General features: G+C 40.6%; 1 protein-coding gene across 5 annotated transcripts in view; it reads left to right on the top strand.

Moving 5' to 3' along the window:
- The first annotated feature begins 707 nt into the window (after nt 1–707).
- The window catches only part of SMAD5 (SMAD family member 5), a 30,053-nt gene continuing 7,612 nt past the window's right edge, over nt 708–23,148 (top strand). The window contains exons 1-5 of one of the 5 annotated variants that reach the window (XM_021549431.4): nt 708–799; nt 18,351–18,961; nt 20,168–20,419; nt 21,589–21,708; nt 22,340–22,561. In XM_021549431.4, coding sequence (XP_021405106.1) covers nt 18,559–18,961; nt 20,168–20,419; nt 21,589–21,708; nt 22,340–22,561 — 997 coding nt within the window. In that variant the 5' untranslated portion in view covers nt 708–799; nt 18,351–18,558. Of the gene's footprint in view, nt 800–8,835; nt 9,004–9,124; nt 18,962–20,167; nt 20,420–21,588; nt 21,709–22,339; nt 22,562–23,148 lie in introns of those variants that run through there. The other 4 variants (XM_021549430.4, XM_021549432.4, XM_085591294.1 and 1 more) reach the window with 4 other exon arrangements.

A 23,148-nucleotide genomic window follows, 5' to 3' on the forward strand; every position in this document is an offset into this window, starting at 1 on the left:
TGTGAGCTCTGTTGTCAACAAGACTAATCTGTTTTAATGGTGTTTAGCTCAGTAGCTACACAGAGAACAACCTGTCTTTTGGAAACCTGTATTCTCATTTAAAAATGTTACTCTCCATTTCTGCCATCTTGTTTATACATACAGAGTAGTAAAATGCAAACATAGGCCTGGTATAAAGATACTTTATAATTTTTACTTGAAAAGCACCAATATCCTAATTAAACTTTCCAATTTTGAGGTGTGTGTGTTGATGTGAGCCCAGACATAGCATGTGAATACGTTAAATATATGTATACATATGTATTTATATGTATTATATATGCATATACACATTTATATCCATTAAAAACTCAGATTGTGCAGAGTTCATATTCTATTCAGTGCATATTCTTCTTGTGCAGAGAGACTTAATGCAAAGAATCAATACACTGTGATTGTAGTTCCCTTTTTATAAAGCAGATAAATTAACCACCAAAAGGGATCAGCGTGCTCTGGGGCAAAGCCAGGATTTACCCCGGCAAAATCCAGGGATTGTAGCACAGGCACAGCACAGAACATGGCTGCGTTGCATCGGAGCGAAGGGCGGCATTGCAGGATGGAAGAAGGAAGCAGAGAAAGACCCGACACACGAGTTTTGCATAAAGTTTGCAGAGCGGGCTGCGGACTGTCCGGCGGCAGCTCGGGGCCGTCCCGCCCGTCCCGCCGGGCCGGGACCCTCGCGGGGCCGTGCCCCGGGCCGGGAGCGGGGCCGCGGTCCCTGCACGGGGGCAGAGAGTGGAGCTGCACTAAGTGCTGGAAGGTAATGCTGTGTTCCTTCGGCTTGTTTTGGTTTGGTTTTTGGTTGGTTTTCGGGTTTGGGGTTTTTTTGTTTGTTTGTTTTGTTGGGTTTTTTTTGGTTTTTTTGGTTTTTTTTTTTTTCCGCGAGCCTGCCGGCCACTGCATTTGCCCCGCTTTCAAGTACGTTGTGCAGCAGGGAAGGAGATCCGCGGAGACGGCGTCACTTTATAAAAGTTTCCAGATTCTACCGAGCTTCTTAGTTGTTTTTTTTCTTTCTTTCTTTTTTTATTTATTTTTTTTTTTTTTTTTAGGAGAGAGGTTGTACTATTCGCAATGCAAGTGGGCGATGTGGCCGAGATCTAAATATACCCTTGTGAAAGCAGAACCCCTGAGATAGCGACACCGATAGCTCAGGCTATTGTTAACTTTCGGGATTCCAATTAAATCCCGCAATGTTAAATATTTATTTAATTACTGGAGAGGGAGCAGGAATTCTTGTTGCCTCCACTAATGGAGTCAGAATAGTGCAGTAGGGGAGTTTTTTCTCCTGCCCCCCCATCACCCCCACTTCCAAATCTAAATAGCTGTGGACAAGCACAGGCTGGAATATGAACATTAAGGAGAAAAAAAGTTTCAGCTTTTATTTCAGTCGGGTAAGCGAACTACATTGCATGTATTTTTCCATATCTTCAGCTCACTCCAAACATAACATTCCAAAGGATAAAATCTGTTACAAAATAAAACTGACTTTGTGACAGCTGAACTTCTACGTGTAGTCTAAAAATTATCTGAAAGCGCCTCGAGAATCCTAAATGTCATTCCCAAGATGTGGCGAATTGTAATTACGGTTGTGAACTATTTTAGTGGCAGTGCCTTACACGGGGCCAGGCTAAGCAGCTGGAGCATTTATGAATTTATTTTTTGCCCTTAACAGTATTACATATGAAGATACTTAGACAACATCAGTACTAATTTGTATCAGATTAGAAAAAAAATGTAACCAAATTGAAAATGTGTTGTTTTCCTTTTGATTTTCCTTCCTGTACTTCCTTTTAAAACATATTTCATAGGGCAGTGCTTAAAGAGTGCAAGAAGACTCATCAACAATAAGATAGTGAGAAATAACATTATCATTACTATATTACTGTTTTATGATTTTCTCATCTTACTGGCTTTTCCAAGAACTTTTGGGTTTAGAAGATGGTCCAGTTCCCACTTCTCCCAAAAAAAAAAAAAAAAAAAATAGTGGAAATTTTGGTAAGAGAAAGCAAATAGCTTTCAGCACACTGTCCAAAAGCTTTCCTACACTATGCCCAAAAGCACTTTCATTTACAATAGACATTATTATGTTTGTATATGCAGATCTTGATATGGTAGAGGAAATTACTAAACCCAACTGTTTGGTCATGAGGCTGGAAAACAAAATTGTGTCCCTAAGTGTGCCACAAAATTTAAATGCAAGTTATAAAGGCTCAGCACCCTGTAACTTGGTGACTCCGTTGGAATTACACCCAGAAGGAGAAAGTCAGGTCGTGTCAGTTCCTACATGAGAAAGCCTGAGTGCTCTGCACTGCCATCACTAATTTGTTTTGTGTTGGGAAATCCTGAGGTGATAAAACGGCTGTTAGAAAGTTGGCTTGTGAGTAATTAAGTGTAGGTCTAGCTATTAAAACCTGATTTGTTACTCATAGGTTACACTCATCTGTGTTGCTTTCTTTCAAGGTGCAGATAAACTGCGTGTTCTTTTCACTGGTCTAGGCCAAAAGTGGCTGTGTAATGAATTGAGAGATGTCAGCTCTGGGTATGGTTTATACATACAGGTGGGAAGAATTACCTTTATCACAACAGATACAGTTACTATAATAGAGAGCTTCTATTTCAAACCATTCCTTTCTCCTTTCATTTATTTCCAGAGGAAATGCTGGAGGATGCATACCCTTCTTCATTTAAAGTTTAAAATACTTATTTTGCTCATAAGCAAAACTTTATAAAAAAAATTAATTTCTGTTTCAGAGTGTGTCTGTTTACTATACTGAAGCTTCTCCATAGAGTGGGTGTAACCAGGGGAAGAATTTGGCCCATGATGTGAGCTAAATTTTCAGTGCTTCCACTATTTAGAGCTGCGTTGTGCTAAAAATAGTTTTCCTGTGGTTTTGGCCATGGAGCCACAAATGCAAGTTTTCAGTGCACAGTTATTGTGGATGTTGGGTCCTTCTATTGCTGGATGACACAGCTCATGACTGTGTCAGCAGACGATTATGTTGAGTGAGATGCTTATGTGAGGCTGCATGTCAGATCTCCTCACTGTCCTGAAGTGAGCATGTGTCCCACCCAACTGCCAGAGACCACCAAAAGGACCATGCTTGGAAGGCAGTGCTTGGGCTGGGCACTGAAAAACCCTATGAAAAACTGGGACCATGCAGAACAGAACATTGAGGAATTCACCCAGAAATCTCCATGTTTGACTAATAGTATGGTATATAAAACAAATGGAGGGAAGGGAGTAAACCTTTAGGAAAGGAAGACAAATTTTCTTCATGGCTAATTTGAAGCCAGTCTTCATCAAAGAAAAAAACTCATAGTGATCACAGGATTATGGGACATGTAAGGATGTCACTGTGATGTCAGATTCATCCTATTTCTGAACTACATGTTCTATCCCAATTCCATGGTCCAACTTCTCTGTTGTCCATAGGAAATTGGTCTCGTTGTTGCAGACAGCTTTGAAGACGCAAGGGCCAACTTTTTTCTGAGCTTAGTAGCAGGTGTCAGACTCCAGAAAGTGCTCTTGTAATGTGAGGTCATATTCTGGAAATAGCTGAAAATCACTGATTTAGAAGAATGAGAACACTGCATGTTTCTGTGCTGATGATGTGATGGTGAGAGCAAGCTGGGGATGGTCCAGAAAAATAACACCAGAAGAATATTCAAAGGAATCGAGCTGTTTAAAACTGTCTTCTTTATAATTTCCTCTGAGAGCACTATAATACTTAGTGTTCATCACCTGGGCCATTTTCTTCATTTCTCTGGAAAGGTTTTCATCCCATTCCAAGATGAAGATCTGATTTAGAAGTACTCTGCCCTGACCAGACTCTATCCACAGGTGTCAACGGATGGTTGTTCCCACTCTGATGTGGACTTTGTGACAGTTCTCAAGCATGTGCTCTTTTTCATACCTTCATACATATCTTACTCTTCCTGCAGTGTCCTCTTTCCTTTCTTAGGATTTTGTTTTTTTAATATGTTTTTCAGACTTTTTTTTCTTTATGTGCTCAGTTTTGCATCCTAAGTGACTCTCGGGTCTGTTGAACTGGATATACCATCCCCAGTATTATTCACATTTTTATTATATGGAGCGGAGCTGAACTTACAAAACTTTTACATAATTATGTCTTTGTTTCTAACATCCCCAAAGATATCCCACAGCTACGTGTCTCAAGCTCATTTCTTGTTCCAGTCTAGGAAGAAAAGTTTGCAGCTTTAAACTTGTTTGGAAGAATACTTTTGGCTTGCCTTCTGTCTTTCCCCTGGTCTACAATTTCATGTTAATGTCTTCTATCTGTGGCTTCGGGAAACCAGACAAATTCTTCTTTCCCTTTCTCTCTGCGAATTGTCATGCAAGGTACCCAGAAGTGTGGCTGTAACAATAACAGGGTATTTAATTTGAGAATTAGCTCTGGGGATTCAAAGGCTGTGAGCCAGTGAGTGTAACTTTGCAGGAGCCTACACCTCTGAGGGCCTTGTAGATAAACATTTCACTATCTTTCCTCCAGACACTAAAGGTTATTTCCATTTTCTTACATATGTGATGTAAGGTACACAGGATTTGTATTGTCTTCTAGGGAGGCAGCCTCTTACCACCTCCTGTGCCTGTTCTCAGCCTGCTGTCAATTGTGGGCTTCTTTAAGAGAACCAAATGGACAGAGTGAATGTCACCTCCCTCTCCACTTGCTGAACTTTGCTTAAACACAACACTGTTTTTCTGCCTCAAAAATATACATAAAGGTATGTATAGTATGTTAGCCCCTCCTTAGCCTTTCCCATCCTGAATCTTTTCAAACAGGGATGGCATGTTCCTCTCTTCACTGCCAAAAAAAAAAAGTAAATTCCTTTCTCAGCATTTCCCCCTTCCCCCATTTCTTCTCAGCTGACAGCTGTGAGAATGGAACTTTCTTGAGCTATCCTATCCATTTCCCCCAATTCTGTTTTTAAGCTAGATTTGGTTTAAATATCCAAGCCATCTTTCACACTACAGGATTTTTTTAACATAAAGTGGATTTGCAAATGCTTAACATGGGTAGAGACATGGCAACTGTTTACATATGTTTATTTTTCTTTTTTAAACAACATTCCACCTTCTTCCCCCAGAAATTTAGAAGTTGATAGAGAATTAAATTAAACAATACAGCCATTTAAGAAATCACAGGAAGGTCAAAGTTTTGTAATAAAGCAACTTTTTTCAAGACTATTTCCGTATAATTCAAACCATCTCTTTGATTTTCATACAAATTCCCTTCCAACCAAATAAAAATTTCATTAAGAAATATAGGAATTGTATTCAAAATCTGGAGAGTAAAATGAAAATAATGGAGTTTAAGGTAGATCTTAAACTTCACACTTCTCAACCACAACTACTACAGGCCTGACAGCTGTAGGTAGTTCTTTGTTGGTTGTTTTGCACTTTGATCGGAGTTTGAGGTTATCTCTCACTCTGACATAAACACCTCCTGTAACTCAGCTTTATGGGAAGGTGTTTTTCCACCCTCATTACCATTAGCCTGTGCACAAAGGAATCAGACAGGTACTTGGACTTCAGCTGACTTTACAAGGCAGGCCCCAAAGTATAAGCATGTACAGTTGTCTCTGCAGAATCCAACATAATTTCATTATTAAAACATTCAGGTAAGGGAGAGTTTAGGTAGTTGTTTTTCCTTGGATTAGCACAGCTGCATGTCTGTGTGCTGGAAAATCTGGGTTTGACAGTGATAAAATAGGATCGATGGCTCCATGAGTTGTGAAATTCAGGAATTTGTGAAATCACATGATTCCTGGAAAATGTGTTCAGGGTGCTTTGACTCTCCTCGTTGTCCTTTTATTGAACTTGATATGTTATTAGAGTGGACCCACTGGAATGTGGCACTAGAGATCCAAACAATGGAGACCATGTATGAACAGGCAGTGGTGAAAGTGGTGTTAATTCTCCTGAGGCCTTAAGGGCACACAGACCTGAATCATCAGCTAGCCAATGTCACTTGTTTTGTATTTTATCCCTCTCATTGACTACAAAGAGATAATTTGACTTCAGACATTTGGGGTTTGCCCATTCAACATTAATCTATGACAAACTAGCATGGAAAAAAAAAGGAAACCTAATTTTCATACTGATTATCATATTCCTTGCTACCACACTCCAAAACAGCCTCTGCATTGTGCACTGTTTTCTGAGGATGGTGCTGCAAGCAGACATGTCTCCATTGCCTGTAGTTTTAAATCGAGAATTTTTAGGAAAACTTAATTTTGGAAATCTTAATTTTCCTCGTCTTCCCATGCTCTTGCATGCACACCTTCAGCTTCCCTCATCACTGGAACCCCGAAACCTCCACAGCAGGAAGTGCATTGGAGCTCTCTGATGTAGATTCACCCAGCAGCATACAACTGTTTTGTAACTCCTCACAGAGGAGAACATATTGTTTTCTAGAGACATGATGGTTGGCACATGAACAACACCTAAAATGCCTGCTGCCAATTTGTTGTTTGTTACTTGGTTTATTAATTAAGTTACACAAAAGCTTTGGGAAAAGGCCAACAGTTATTGTTTTATTTTTTGTCCCATATTTTGGACTGCCTGGCCAAAGCAGAACAATTGCTGGTGCAGAGATACAGAGGAGTCCCCAAAGGTTAGCTCTGCTCTGGGACTAAATTACACCAAAGGCTTGCTCCTTCATTGCTGCTGTGAACTTTAGTAGACATATCCTGTTGGGCTATTAATTGACTTCTTAAGAACTTCTGTTTACATGCAAAATAATCAAGAGCCATGTAGTTTTGAACCAAAAGAAAATTTCTTTAAAGCTCAAACATACTTGAAATCGAAATTTCAGCTTGACTCATTTGATATTTTTCCCTATTTCTATGAAATTTACATTGTTTTTTCTTGATTTTTTTTTCTTTCTGGTAGATGTTTTACCTTTAAGTTACACAAATAAAACATAGGGTTCTATGTGGTTTCTTTGTAACTTAATTATATATGTATTTTTATATGTATATAGAATCACTTTCAATTCCATTTGCATGCTTATATTTTTTTTTTTTCCAAAAGGAATCTGATAGCAAGATTCAGTTGCCAGATACAATTGGCATGCCAGATTTCTAACTGTAGTTACACATTCTACAACAGAGACACACATTTATGTACAAATGATGCGTTTGCCACATATATCTGTTCCTATACATTTTTTTTTTTTTTTGACCAAAGGAAGGAACTCTTCTGTAGGAATTTCTGTAGTTATCAGACTAGGATTTAGCTTAGTTCAGTAGTGTGTCTGAAGCTGGCCATGATCAGCCTCCTCTGAGGAAAACAGCCTTTGGATTATGAAGAATTATCCCATAGGAAAAGTTTCCTCTTAAAAATCACTTTGTGAGCAGAAGTGTGAAATACTTTAGTCTAATTTTGGACATTTCTGTTGCCCATATAAAGTTAAATTTTTCAAAGCCATTGGAGTTCAGGCCTCAACAATAGTTTGTGGTGAATGGTTCCACCCAGTCCTGAAGAGCAGAGTTGAGCATGGGTCAGCCTTGCACGCATTGCTGTATGGCATCTTGTGAGGCAAACAAGAGCTGCCAGTCCTTCCCTGCCATGAGAGGCTTCTGCATGGACAACTGACTTTTATAATTGATTTCAGTGGAAGAAAGCATATTCTTTAGCTTTAGTGGAAATTTAGGTGTTTGGAGTTCCAAAAGTCAGTAATGTATTGAGAGCAATTAAAAAAATGAAAACCTGACATCAAGTCATGGCTTGGAATCCAATTCTTCTTTAATATACCCTCATATCTAAAATTCAGTTAAAAATGACAAGAAACACTGTGCCTGCAGTATGTTTAACCAAGGTCAGACATTGCTGTGCCACACTGGACATGTTTTTGGCCCAATACCTCTGAAATTTTCTTCTGTCCAGTCCAAAAGCAGCTTTGAGGCAACAGTGCTCACTTCCATGTCACACAATGAGGACAGAGTCTGTCCTGCAGTGGCATTATACACAGCAGGAAAACCTTCATCTGTGCAGTCCTTTCTAGAGCCATCCTTAACACGGCTGGCACATTTTCTTGAAGCTTTACTTGCTCAAAGACGCAGCTCCCGAAGGAGCTCAACTGCCCCAAGACATTGTGGATAAGAGCCAGACCCACGAGAAATGAGGCTCGAGGGAACCATCCCACTCTCTGCAACTCTTTGGAAGGAGCTTGTAGCCAGGAAGGAGTCGGGCTCTGCTCCTGAGCAGTAAGTGACAAGAGGACACAGTCATGAGCTACAGCAGGGGAGGTTCAGGTTGGGCATCAGGAGGAATTTCTTCGCAGGAGCGGTGCTCAGACATTGGGAGGGGCTGCCCGGGGAGGTGGCGGAGTCGCTGTTCCTGGAAGTGTTTCAGGGAAGAGTGAACGTGTCCCTCAGTGCCGTGCTGACCCGGTGGTGTTGGTCAGAGGCTGTGCTCGGCGATGTCCCGCTGTTTCCCGGCCCAGGTGAGCCCGTGGCTGTGTGCGAGCAGCCGCCGTGCCCAGGGCGGTGTCCGCCACTGCGGGAGAGCGCCGGCCCTGAGCCCCAGCAGCGCCCGCCACCGCAGCGGGACCTTCAGGGCCTTTTGCGGTGCTCCGTTATGCGGTGCGCTTCTTTCCGGCCACCCCGCAGGCCGGTTTACTCATTCACCACTGGCGTTTATTTCTCTCGCTCGCACAGGGGCGGCCGGCTCCCCACAGGGCCCCTCTCCCACACGGCGCCGGGCCGGGCCCGGCCCTTTCCCGCTTCCTCCCGCCGCCGCCGCGGCGCGCGCGCGGCCCCGCCCCCCGCGCACATCCGGGTCCCGGCGCTGGCCCCGCCGGCCCCGCCGCTCCCGTCCCGCCGCTCCCGTCCCGCCGCTCCCGGCAAAGTTCGGCTGCAGCAGCAGCGGCGGCCGCGGCCCGGCCTGCGCCCCGCGGACGCCCGGACACCGCCCCGGGCAGGCCGCCTGCTCCGCGCCGGGTGGGTCGGCGCGGCGGGAGGGTTGCGGGGCGGTTCCGGGCCGCGGGGTCGGGTTCCGGGCGGAGCTGCGGGGGGAGACGCGGCCGAGGCCTCGGGCGGGCCCGCGGTGGCCCGGGGGTCCCGGCGGGGCGGGAGGGGACGGGGAGCGGCCTGGGGGGCAAGGAGCAGCCCCGGGAGGGAGAGGGGAGCGCGGGGCCGGCCGCGGGGCCGCTCGGACACGCGTGGTGCCGGTACCGGAGCGGACATCGCAGGGCTCGGCAGAGCCTCCAGAGCGTTGACTCTTGTTTTTCGTTGTTTGCGATTTTTCGGGTTTCTTCCATAAGACGAGGACTCTGTTAACTGGAGTCGGGCCTGACCGAGCAGGGGGAGAGCAACAAACACGTTTGCAGCCGCTGGCGAAGAGGCGGGAGGCGAGGTGCGGGCTCACACACAGACACACACAACTCTCCCAAACACACACTTGTCCACCTTGGCCTTTCTCCGTGCGCCCTGCCCTGACAGCTGCCTGACAACAGATGCACAGCTTCGGTGATTTAGAATGGCAAATTTTGTCTTCTGCGGGTTGTAAATTGAATAGAGGAAATATGCTCTTGCGGTTAAAAGCACAAGACTGGAAATCAAATGATCTGTGCTTTGTTCCAGTTGCGGGGTTTCTAATGTGACCGTAAGGTAATTGAGTGGTACTTCGCAGGAAAATGAGATAGGGAAGAACTGATTCAGCAGTAGCGTTGAATGTATTATTGAATAGGTTCGGTAATAGTTGTTGAGTCTCTTGGTAGAATAGGTAGGAATTTAGAAATTCCATGCAGTGAATCACTTGGGCTCGCTGCTTTAACAAAACCTCCAAGGAATAACTGTCAGAATTTGCATCAGCAAAGTTCTGTCTGTCATGGGAAATTAGATTGTCAGTATATGATGGGTTTAGATGAAATCTCGTGCTGTTTTCATTCCTTTGTTAATTTCAGATAATTAGCCTTCCATGGGTGGCTTTAAAATAAGCAAACCTGAAATGAGAATAGTTCATTGCATGTGTCAGTTACAGAAGTTCTGCACAGAATATCTTCCTGGTATTCTGAGGAATCACAGTTTGACTGGAGTAAAGAAAAAGGTGCAAACACTTGCAGGCATGTACCTGTGCTCATCAAAACCTGTAATGCTTTATGAAGTTGGCAGCTAGTGGTAGTGGAAGTTAATAGAAGCAGCAAATAACTTAATTGAAGATGTTTCATAATTAGTGTGTTGTAACTTTTGAGAGTGCCCTGTCTGTGTTGGATTTAATGTCTTAATCCCTGCCGTTTGATAGTGGTTTATTCTTACCTCTGATATTAAAATTTTGTTCACTTGGCCTTGAAATTGCTGCTAAGTGACTAATGCCACTTATTTCTGCAAAATAAAACCCCAGCAAACCATGTGCTTACTGGGATACCTGCCTTTTCAAACCTTTCTTTTCCTTTCAAATGTGGAGGACATACATTAAAGATTGGAATTTTCTCTTTTTCTGAAGAGGACTTTCCTGGTGGAAGCCCAGATGGACAATCATGATGGAGCTGACAAATGGAAAAGAAGGAAGAGAGGCTTCCTCTGCATTTCTTTCTACTGATGACAAAAGATCATAACAGGGTGTGCTGCTGTGTACAGCTGTGGTGGGTGGTTTCTTTCGGTTTTTTTGAGGTTTGTAGATTTAACCTCTAATGGAACTTGAAGGAGCGACTGTGATTGTTGACCCTGTAGCATTTTGTACTTGTTAGGAAGTCAGATTTTTAATCTTGAAACAGGAGTGGGTGATCTGTGCAGAGTTTTTATGATCACAGAATATTATTTGAGCTGGAAAAAAATACCTCCCAAGATGTAGTGCTCATGCTCAGTTAAGGAACTTTTTGGGCTTATTTGAAAGTTCTTTGTAAATTATGTTGTGATCTTTAATGCTTTGGAGGACATACTTATATTGCAGAAAACTGTCCTCTCTTTATGGATGTCTAAGGAAGGTGCTAGGAACTCTTTTATTGCTGTTGGCTGAATTACATACCTGCAGAAATACTCCTGTGGCAATTCTGTGCAAGTCCCTGTGTCTTCCCTTCCTTCCTGTTAAGGCCTTGCCGGTTATATTCATGTTTGTTTGGTTTTTTAAATTAAAGTACGAGTTTCTTCAAATATCTCTCTTAGATTTGGTAGAATTAATTTTGTTTTAATCTGTTAATGTTTCTTTAAAGATCTTTACTGATATTTTTAATAACAGGTAAGGAGCTTGTGCTCAAAATGAGAAGATTTGTTCTTGTGTGACTTGAGTGCACTTGAGATATCTTCATGACTAACGATAAACAGCTCATTAAAAGCAAGTTGAGCAGTAATTTAACACTTTTGCCATTATCATTAGTCACAGTGCAAGTTCCTGCACTGTTTTCTGGAAGCCTTTTTAGCCGTGTTCCTGTGACCACGTAGAAAAGTTTGGCTGGCACTGGAGCGCGCTTGACCAGCGTGGGTTGGCAAGGTGCAAGACGCTGCCTGCCAAGTCCGTATCCCCGCTGACCTACCACCAAGGCTGAGCCTGCCAGCACTGTCATCCTTGACAGAGGATCTTTGTCAGAGTCCTGCTACTGATACACCAACTATGAAGTAGTGTCTCTGAATTCTGGGTCAGTGGATGTCACAAACTGACAAATTTAGAATACTTTGCCATTCATTCATTCTGTGCAAGGGGGAAAAAAAACTTGCTGAATTACTATTGTCAGTGTTCCCTCCAATCCTGTAGCTTTTGTAAACTTGTCACAGGCTTAATGCAATTCAGTTGGAGTGAAGTGTATACAAACACACACACACACACATATACATCTTTATTTTTCGTCTTCTTTTAAAGCTTTTTGGCTGTCCCATTTTCCAGGTTATACTTTTTGTTGTCAGCTCATACTATTTAGAATCTTGGTCTTTAATGAAGGTCTTGCACATGAGCATCTACATTTTTAGAAGGCTTTGTCCAGCTTGTTCATTTTTTAGCATACTTTAGGGTTTTTGGAAAGTACAAGGTGCCCTTTATTTTCCCATTTTTGTCTCCAAGTGTAGCACTGAGGTCATTCCTAATCACCCACTTGCTTGTCCATGTCCAACCTACCAATGGAGGCATAGGCCTTTGTTTTCATGTTTAGTGAAATGTAGCAGTGCTTTTCTCTGGAATTTTAATTAAGAAATGGATTCTAAGTTGTAGTTATCTGCTTTGGTTAGAGTAGATCTTAAATAACCTTAAAAACAGGAGGCATTTTCAGGGCTGTTTGCTGTTGATGGTGGCATTTTCCAGCATAATGCTTCTGTTGGAAAGTGCCAGTTAGCTGAAATAGAAAAGTGAAAAAATTTACAGTTCTGATAAAACACTTCAGGAAGACAGGTTTTTGTTCTAAGATGGAAATTATAGTTTTGAGAATTTCTACAAAAGCTAATTGCTCAGTAATTAGAGCAGCTGCAGACACCAGGGCCATGGGAGCATTGGATTTTTTTGTTGTAAATATGGATGCTTTAAGGAATAGAACATTTTAGGCATAGCAAGTTTTGGTGTTTTCTCCCTCCCTCTCCCTTCCCCTGTATCAGAGTTAAACTCAAGTCTTGCCATGATGCAGAACAAATTCAAAACTGTTCTTCAATTATAATTTTTCTGAACTGTTATTGACATCAGATGGAAGTGAGGATGCTTTGGAAATGCAATGAAAGTCTCTTGGTGATCTCTTTGCCCAGACATATTTTGTGGTATAAATCATTATCAGTGGTATTATTTTTTTTACAATAGTTTTTGAGAAGACTTTAAGAAGAAACAGAAGCATCACTTTGCTATCTTAGTTATATCTTCAATGTCCATTGTATTACTTGCTGCTTGTGCTTGGCCTCAGAGTTTGCTAGGTTTTTTAAAAGAGAGTGCTGGTTAAATACTTCTCAGTTGACAGGACTAAATGCTTCAGCATTTTTTATGCTGTGTTAGATGGTGTACAGATGTGTGGAAATTAAAAGCAAAAGTATTGTGTGAGAAAGCCCTGTCAGCAATTGTCAGTAGATTTTGCTGTTTGCAGGGCAGTCACGGTTGGTAAAAGTTTTGAAGATACCAGACAGTTATTTTCTCTTCTTGTTTACATATATTATCAGTTAGATTATATTGCCTTACAAGGCATGTTTGAAACAAGAAATCTAGTGCTAGGGTAAAAGCACTTACCCTAGTTTTTGGTCAGCTGGATGCTGCTTCTCATGAAAATACCACAGGTTCCTTTTTGATATAATTTATAAAATCTCTTTCATCTTTTACTTAAACTTACAGGGATAAGAGGCAAAAGTTTTTTTCATTGGTGGTATTCCTTGTGGCTGAGATGTTGCACAGGGTAATTGAAGATAAATCTTTTCTGTGGAGAAGCTGTGGCAGTGGTTTGAAGGATGCAGGCCCTTCAAGTTCATTGAACAAGTTTTTTAACCACAGTGTTACCTTAGGATTTGTTCTATGCTTGATGTGTATGCTAACATTTCTCCTGTGTTTGTTTTCAAGAAAATACTCTAATATGTGCCATTGCATGGGACTGTGTGCTGGGCTACAATGTAAGCTTGGGAAAATGATAATAAAACTCAAGCACAATCCTGCCCAGTTCCTGTCAGGAAATTTATAAGGAAAGAAGGATTTTAATAACACCAAGTGAAATGAAGTGTGAGGTTGTAGTTTTAAAGAAAGTATTGATCTGTGTATATAGCATAACACACTATAATATACTGCAGTTAAGTTTCTCAGCTTTCTGTATGAATATGTATGTTAGTGTGTATGGAGTCAAAATACTTGAGCATTTCTGAGTTTGAAGGGCAATAAAGTTAAGCACAAGAGCTGACTGCAGAGCAGCTTTAACTGCAGATCTGCAGCAGCTCTAATGAACTCCCAGTTGTGCTGCTGGTTATAAGTGGTGCTTTGTTTATTGTATGAAGTTGAGTCTCAAAACAGCTTCTAATCATCAGTAGTGAAGTTCCTTGTTTGAGATTGGGTATGATGCTACAGGAGGCTTCCCGAATTTGCAAACAAGTAAATTAGTGGGAAGAGAATAGTCCTTGTACATTTGAATACAGCCTTGGTACTGACAGTAGGTAGGGATGAGAGTCATTGGTTTTACCCATTTTATTCTTGTGCTTGTGAAAGCATCATTCATTGTCCTGCTGTTTGGGATGAAGGTTTGCTTGGTTAATGGTACTTCAAACCTAGATTTTGCAGGTGGGAAATTAGTTTGGAATCAATAGGAGAACACATTACATACAAAATGCATCTCATGAAAATAGGTACACCGTATGTAATGTTACATTTTTTGTTCTGGAGTGACTCTTGCTCATGTCCTTTTAGCCAGAAGGAGATTCCTTGATCTGACATCAAATGAACCTATTGAATTTGACAATTTAATGGAGTAGGCTAAGAAAATTTCACAAGGACTGCTAAAGGGAAGTCAAGTTGCTCAGTGTTTGTGATGGCAAATGGAAGGTGGTAGAGTTCTCCCATCTGCATAAATGAAATACAAGTTCTGTTGTTGGCCAACTTTGTTTCTATCTGTCTGGCTGGATGTAGTATTAAGGAGGTTCAACAATGGACTTGTTCATCCAACTAGTTTCCTTCCATTTGCTGTAGTCATTAACAAGAACTTTTAAAGTATAAAAAATGCATGCCCCAAAGTCTAATTTTGATACAACTATTACTTCCTTTTATACTTGCCCTTTAAAAACCCCCTCATGCTACTCCACGTAATTCATTACCCTCGCTTCTTAAAGAGTGTTTGTAGCTTTTTTCTTTTAATGTAATAGTGTGGTTTTCAGTTGATGTTCTCCTGTAGCTCAGCTGAAAAGTTATTTAATAAAAGAAGGTAACGCATAATAGATCCTCTGCCTCTTAAGGAAATTTAAGCAAGCTTTTTTCCCCATGAAAGTTGTTACCAGCTGTGTCTAGAGGTGCAGCAATAGGAGTAATTTGTGCACCAGTAAATGAAAATGTGACTCTTCAAGGCATTTGTTTCTGTATTCAGAGCTCAGTGATGCTCTGTGGTACTGTAATCACAGCTCATAACTTTGCTTTTAAGCTTCAGAAGAAATTGATTGTAAGTACAGATGATCTGGGGAAGCTGTTCCTGGCAGATGTCAGGATTACTTAGAAACCTTTCACAAATTAGATGCTGAAATTACAGCAAATCGAAGTAAATGTTCTAAATGTGGTTTATGCCACACATTCAGAAATCTAAAAACCCTACATGAATTGCAGTTTCTACATGGAAATGTTTGGTTTCTACATAAATACCTGAACCTACGGCTTTGTGGCCTTAAATAGCTCATGAAGCCAGCACATGATTCATGAACCTTTTTAATTCTGCCTTGTTTTCTTAAGAAAGGCAAAAACTGTAAGCCTTCAGTGTTTTGCCATCCAAAATGAACTTTGGGCAGGTGTTCAATGGGATAAATTCAGTATTATTTTTTACTTCTCAAATCCTATTGGTATTTTTTTGCATTTTCTTTCTTGCCCTTGATTTTCTTAAGCAGATTCAAATACACTTCTACAGAAGAGTTTTCAAAGCCTCATAAGTGGCCAGAATGGAGTTACAGTGAATGGTATTAAGGACTTCAACAGTCTCATTTTTCAGTGGTTAGAGTACAAGCATGTATGTGAAAATTTTTTTTGAAGAAATTGAAGCAGTTTTGATCAAATCTGTTCTGATGTTTCTGAAATACTTGTTTTACCTGGCTTTGCTTTTGTTAATGGGCCCTCAAATGTAAAGTTCTTAGAGTTAATTATGTTACTAACTGCGAGCAGATTATTTCTAAAATAATAGTTTGTAGGACAGTAATTTATCACAATTCCCTTGCCACTTGCCCTACAAATACTAATTACTGCAAATATCTTAGTAGAACTGTTCCAACTTCCTTTCCTTTTAGTGAGCTTGTTTATTCCATGGGTGTACTTGTGGGTAAATGATGTTGGAATTATATAAAGCAAATAAAATATCTTTCCTAGTTGATCCATTATGTTCAAAATATTGAAAAGCAAAATAAAATTTTGCATGATCATAGAACATAGAATTGTAGATCTTTAAATTTGGTTTCTTAATACAGATGGGGCTCCTGTAATGGGATAGATCAGGGGATGTTTGTTAAGATCTCCTTTGAGCTCAGCTTAACTAGAGGAATTTCCAGTGCATCTTCTGCCTTGATGATGCTTAAGATTCTTTGAAAGCATAGCTGAAAGCAAAAATAGTACATTTTAATTGTCTTCTGGTCTGAGATTCTAGGTGGGTTCATTTCCTTTTCTAGGGGTGTGAGCAGTTGCTGATCTTGCAGCTCTTGAATGTATGCAAGGCTTGAAAGTAAGTTAGTTGCAACTATAAACAGCTTTTACTTTTTAAAACAGTAAACTTTTATCCTCAGAAAAAGAAAAAATTCACCCTGAGTTCCTGGCCAAGTTTATTTCCCTTTATGTATTTCCTGTTACTTTGAAGGGTGCAAAGATTCTCATGTGTAATAGTCTGAGGGAACTAAATTAGTCTGAAAGTGCAGACATGGTGATATTTCTGAAGAAAACAGGTGATTTGTAATTATTTGATTTTTTTCCTTTAATTTTTTTCTCAATACCTTCTTCTAGGGAGTTACTGAAGTAGTGAGGGTCTTCTATTTTTTTTTTTTTTCCGTTTTGTTTTTTTATGAGAGCTCTAGGAAGAATGACCTTCAAACAGTTTTTCTATTTGTTTTGCTTTTCCAGTTTTTTTCCATATTACTGAAACAAAGTTGAATAATCAAAGAAGTACCAATGGGATTAAGCTACTGCATGAAATAAATGGATTTTTTTCCTGTAAAGGAACGCCAAGTGTCCTTGGGTTTGTTCTCTGCTTTCCTCACCCTCTAACTCGATAACAGAAAATATATGGTGGTTACACTTGGGACATAAATGCCTTCCCTAGGGATGTTTGCTGTAGCTTTGGCTGCTAGTGCTTTAGTACAGTTTTGTTATATAGAAGGATCTGTCCAAATGCCTAAGTGAGCCTGTAAATGTACCCAGACACTCTAAAAAGCCTTATCAGATTACTTTTAGTTTATCAAAGATGGGAGGAAGAAAGATCTTGATTAAAGGTAGCAATCTAAGAGAACCAGCACAGAGATATTTATTTAACATTTTGCTCCCCCTCACACCACCTTTTTCTCTTATGTGCAGATTTGATGTCTCGGGCTGGGGTAGGTGTTCTAATTCACCCTGGTTTATCAAAAGTGGAGAGACAATGTTGTTTGGCAGTCTCTGTAGCAAGAGAGGAAGCATCTTTTGTTATTGACATCCTTTCTCTTAGCTCTGCTCTTGCTTTTTGCCAGCTGCTCATTGTCTATACTTGCTTATTTAGTATTCACAAGGGATTTTACAAGTTCTTATCAGTTCGTTGCCACAGCACATCATTTCCTCTTGTCATCGGTACTCCTTAAATTGCTGGGGGAGGATTTGCATTAGGGCTGGTGAGTGGTAAAACACCATTCATGAGCCAGTTGTTCTGCTCTTCTCCTTTCCGAGGCACTTTGTAGTAAAGGTCACATTTCTAATGCTTACTCCACCATGTCTTTTTCCCCCTTCTTTTTTCTGGAGAAGAGAAAACAATTTTTTTTCCTTGCCAAGGCTAAAAATATCTAGCTTTTCAAATACTCTTCTTAAAAGATATAAGGAAGTACAGTGTAAAATTAGCTACAGCTAAAAAAAGGTTGACCAGCTCTCTGGGTGGCTGAAGAAGGTTTGGTTTCTGCTTTTTATTGGATTTTTCTTTTAATTGTGCTTTGTTTTCTTCATCTACAGTTAAGTTCTAATTTCTTTTAATACTCTCAAAAACAAGGGGTAACCAGTTAGAGCTCAAGAAAAAGCAGATGCTTTAGGATTTTTTTCCTTTTTGGAAATAAAGATCCATTTGAGAAGCTGAGTATTTCTGTGCAGTATTGGTCTTGGTACTGGTGATTCCACCCTGCCTCTTCCCTGTTTCTTCATAGCAAGTTTAGTCTTCTAAAGCAGCACTGTGACAGGGATATATTATTAGTTTTAAAGCATGTTCCTCAAGCCTATCTTCTGAGAGAAAGTAATCAATTTAAGGAGTGTTAATGGAACTGTGCTGTCCCTACTGACCATCATCCCTTTATGGTCCTTTTTCCCACTGATCAGGGCAAGCTTTGGGGACTGATCACTTTTTTGGAGTGGGGTCATAGTACTTCTGGGATTTTTTGGTTTCAAACAAAATCAGGTACAATTCTAGGGTTGAAACAGGAAGTCTTTTCATATCAGCCTTTTTGTTTTACTGCAGCCTTTACTTGTTTGCTAATTCCTTGTTAAATTATCTTTTTACTAGAACTAAATTGGAGGAATCGATCATCATTTTTGATGTGAAGTCTTCAACGCTGACATCTCTATGTTCATTTCTCATCCTCCAGGAAATAATACAGCTTATCAGTTGCAATAACTGCTTTGGGTGTTCAGTCACATTTATTTGGAAAAAGCCAAATAACTAAAAAACCCAACAGACAAAATCCTACAAATTTTTTGAAGACTTGTGTCAAATGACGTCAATGGCCAGTTTGTTCTCCTTTACTAGCCCAGCTGTAAAGCGTCTGTTGGGCTGGAAACAAGGAGATGAAGAGGAAAAATGGGCAGAAAAAGCTGTTGACGCTTTGGTAAAAAAGCTGAAAAAGAAAAAGGGTGCTATGGAAGAACTGGAGAAAGCCTTGAGCAGTCCAGGGCAGCCCAGCAAGTGTGTGACTATCCCCCGCTCTTTAGATGGACGGCTGCAGGTTTCTCACAGAAAAGGCCTTCCCCATGTGATCTACTGCCGTGTGTGGCGCTGGCCGGATCTGCAGAGCCATCACGAGCTGAAGCCCTTGGATATCTGTGAATTTCCTTTTGGATCCAAACAAAAGGAAGTCTGCATCAATCCATACCACTACAAGAGGGTGGAGAGCCCAGGTATGTTTGAAAGTCGTTGTCCTAAAAACTGAACTGAATCTTTGGTAACCACTTAACTATTCTCTCCATCCTCCTCCTCTTCTGGTACTGTACAACCAATTGAAAGTGGTGTATGAGGCAGTTTGGGAGAGGAATGTTCAAAGTGTACATTACTGGTGGGGTTTTCGGGAGGTGTGTGGTCCATTCTTTACTAATGGTCCAAGCTGTTTTCTTTGGGATTAATCACCTTTTTTCCCACAGACTTCTTAAGCCTGCTGCCCTTAAAGTTAGTAGCAAAGTTCTCCTTTGTCGTGAAATAGAAAGAAGGATGTGTTCTTTCAGGTTCCGTTTCCTTGAGAAACTTGTTTCAAAATCTTAGTCCTTGCAAGGAGGTTGGTGGCTGCCCTTCAGGGGCTTGCTATTTAGTCAATGTGTGACATGAACTGAGGAGATGAAAAATAAAATTAATAAAATTCTAGCGTGGTAGAGTTCCCCACATGACTTCCAGTTAGGAGACAGCAGAGGTGAATAGAACTAGGAGATGTGATCAGTTAAAGGAAGATGTGTGTCAGGTAAGGAGCTTGCTGTTAAAATGTGCTGTGGGAAAGGTGAGGAGGATTGGGATTGCAGTGGGAGAGATGAAGAATGTTGCTCTGGACAGTGTGGTGAGAAGTTGCTTCCCTTGCTCCCCAAAGTGGTTGTAACTCTACTGCATTGACTGTAGTGCTCAAGTGCACTGCTGCAGCACTGGAATTCCACACTCCAGCAGTCCTGAAGTTAAAATATATGGCAGTACAGATTTTGTTTCTCTTCAGTGGAAAGGTTAGTATGTAACTATATAGTTTGACTGTAGTAATAGAGACTGCGTTCCCATTTTCTCTGATTTGCTAATGTACTCAGACATAAGTTTTGCCCTTCTGAATCAGTATTTCAGTATGTGCCACGTGTAGCCTGGTTTGGTTTATGTTTTTTAACTTTGGGTTGTGTGAAATATGTGTGTGTTTTTGTGATTCTAGCAAGAGTAAAGTTTGACTCTTCCGTGAAGAAGGATGTTAAAAATAAAGGAGAGGATGGGTTAAAGGCATGCCAGATCCATCCCTGCTCCTCTTTCCACCCCAGCCACAGTTGAAATTATCACAATGAGCAGAATAGCACATTATTTGTATCTCTTACCTTATATCTCAGGTTTTAATCTAAATGTATCTGGGATTTGTTTTTTTTTTGCAGTTCTACCTCCAGTGTTAGTGCCTAGACATAGTGAATTCAACCCCCAGCACAGTCTGCTAGTTCAGTTCAGGAACCTCAGCCACAACGAGCCCCACATGCCACACAACGCGACATTTCCGGACTCCTTCCAGCAGCCCAACAGCACTCCATTCTCCATCTCGCCAAACAGCCCCTACCCACCTTCTCCAGCCAGCAGCACTTACCCGAGCTCCCCAGCCAGCTCTGGGCCATCCAGTCCCTTTCAGCTTCCAGGTGAGTACAGCCTGAATGACAGTTCCATAATAATCACTGAAATGTCACGTGCTGTTGTGACCCACGACCTCAGGAATTTGTGATGTTTGCCATAAATGGCTTTTTCTTTTGCATTTCATGGGAATTTCTTCCTAGTTTTGTCACTGGTCAGAGTTAATTGTTACAGTTTTATTTTTCCAACTGTTTTTTGTCCTGCTTGTAATACTGGTGAGGTTTTTTTGCACAGCTTCACTACAGAGTAACTAATCCATACTTTAGAAGAAGAAGTAGAAATTAAAAGAAAGCAAATACAGGATGCCGATCAGGAAGTTTATGGATGTTTTCACTGAATGAAAACACTTAAAATATGGTGTTTAACTGGAAAAAAGTAAGATTTTTGTTGGGAACGGATTTGAATAAACTGATTCTGTTTAACCGAGTTGTAAAACACAGAAAAAAATTGACAAGGGACAAGGGAAAGAAGTCTTACTCATTGTGATAATCGGTACGGTTTATAAAGCCAGGAATTTAATAAAGTAAAGATTTTATTTTTCCACTAGCTCAGTGGCCTAATCTTTGTGTTCTGGTTGCTCAGTTCCCCTGAAGTGTCTCAGTCTGTGGGTACCTGTGTTGACCAAGTACCGGGATCACTGGGGTGGATGCATTTATGGGGCACAGTGGGGTGTTACCACACTGAGTGCTGTGTGATGGAAGATAACAGATCCACACTTCTGTAATGATCTCAGCCTGCAGGAGCAGCAAAAACCCCCAAACTCTTCTAGGCCTTTGTTATACTAAGCAAATAGTTATTTCATCTACTGCTTTGTTTTTGAACACTGAGAAGAGGGTAGCCAGGAAAGCTCGTGTTTGTGTGACAAAAAGGGGGAAGCAGAGTCATCAAGCCCAAGTGCAGGAGTGCAGGTATTAAAGAAAAAAAACGGCAGAAAGAAAAAAGTGTATCACTTATTTTTTTTCAAATTTCCAATCTTGTTATTGGTTCCGTAGGTAAAATTTCAGCTACTGGAGGACTTTACTGTAAAGACAGCTGGCTGTGTTCAGATTTCTTTGAAAATAAGGCCAAATTTTGTAACATCTTGTTGTGGAATATTTTTGTGTGTTTACAGCTGTAGACTGTATAAATAAATGCTCTAAATTGTTGAAATTTATTCTTATTTTTTTCATGTTTGTAGCTGATACTCCACCTCCTGCATATATGCCCCCTGATGAACAAATGGGACAGGATAATTCACAGTCTATGGACACAAGCAATACTATGATCCCTCAGATCATGCCAAATATATCTACCAGAGGTAAGTTGTGTTGTCTGGTATAAAATTACATAGTTTGGTGTCTTGCATCTCATGACCAAACTGAATGAATAGTTTCAGTTTGGGCCAGTAAATCTTGCTGGTAGCTGGAAGCAGTCCTCCTAGGCAAACTGGGGCTGTAAGAGACATAATTGAGAAATAAAACTTACCGTGCTTATTTTTATTTTCATCTTTTCCTTTCAAAGCCTCAGGTGCATAATGTGGCTTCCCGTGAGTTGAACTTTTTTATTTCTTTTCTGCTATCTTTGTCTGTTGCTGGAATAACATTTGCACAAAGGCTCTGACAGTTGAGTCCCAAAATACCAGTTATAACAGAATTTTTTAAAAGTGAGCAGAAAAGTTATGTTTTAGCTGCTATAACATAGTCTTTTTTGTGTGTGTAAGATTGTTTTTGTTTAATATCAGGCTTAATATTATAAAAAACAGTAAACAACAGGCCAGCTAAAATGCATGAAGGTCAAAATCTTTAAGGTTATAATCAAGACACTTCTTGTCCATCTTAATTGTTTACTCAGACTTTACTTAGCTGTTGGTGTTTTGGAAGCTCTGCTTGACAGTTGTAGCTTTAGTGTTTTAACTCTTATCTAAACTGTTCCTTCCATTTGCTTTTCAGATGTTCAGCCTGTTGCCTATGAAGAACCCAAACACTGGTGCTCCATTGTGTATTATGAGTTAAATAACCGTGTTGGGGAGGCTTTCCATGCATCTTCCACAAGTGTCTTAGTGGATGGGTTTACAGATCCCTCCAATAACAAGAACAGGTTCTGCTTAGGTTTGCTGTCCAACGTCAACCGCAACTCAACGATCGAGAACACTCGGCGGCACATTGGCAAAGGTAAAACTGAGCTGTCTTATGAACCAAGTCCTTGGTTTTATTTCTCTATACTGCAGCAGTGATAATTCTCAGATGAGAATGCTAGAGGTAATCTGAGATATGATACATTACCTCTCCAGTATCAGAAAACAGCTTAATTAGGCATGGTTTGATTCTAATTAGTCAGGAATTTCATGCAATTTTTTTGTCACTAATTAAAAAGACTAAATGTTACCCCTTCCTTACCAAAATAGATTGCCATTGAGGCTTGCTTGTTAGGCTAAGTGTAGTGGTCTGTGTTTCAGCACCAAGAAACATTACAGGATATGCCATGATACTCCACGTTATATCTACTTCTTAAATTCTGCATACACCTTTGCAGTATGTCAGATTTTTTTTTGTTTTGTTGTTGTAAGGTATTACCTTCTGTCTACAGTATGTTCAAATATCTTGGTGAGTTGGCAGCAGGACTTTGAAGTGCTAATGCAAAACTGCAAGGGCTCATTTGTCTGAGTGAATCCATGGGGCGTGGATGTGTGTGGGAGGGATTCCTGGAGACAGCAGGTTTTGCAAGATCTTCTAGTTTTCCTGTACTGTTTTGGCTGATA

The sequence above is a fragment of the Lonchura striata genome, chromosome 13, assembly GCF_050655825.1.
Source record: "Lonchura striata isolate lonStrDom1 chromosome 13, ASM5065582v1, whole genome shotgun sequence".
NCBI classification, from domain to species: Eukaryota; Metazoa; Chordata; class Aves; order Passeriformes; family Estrildidae; genus Lonchura; species Lonchura striata.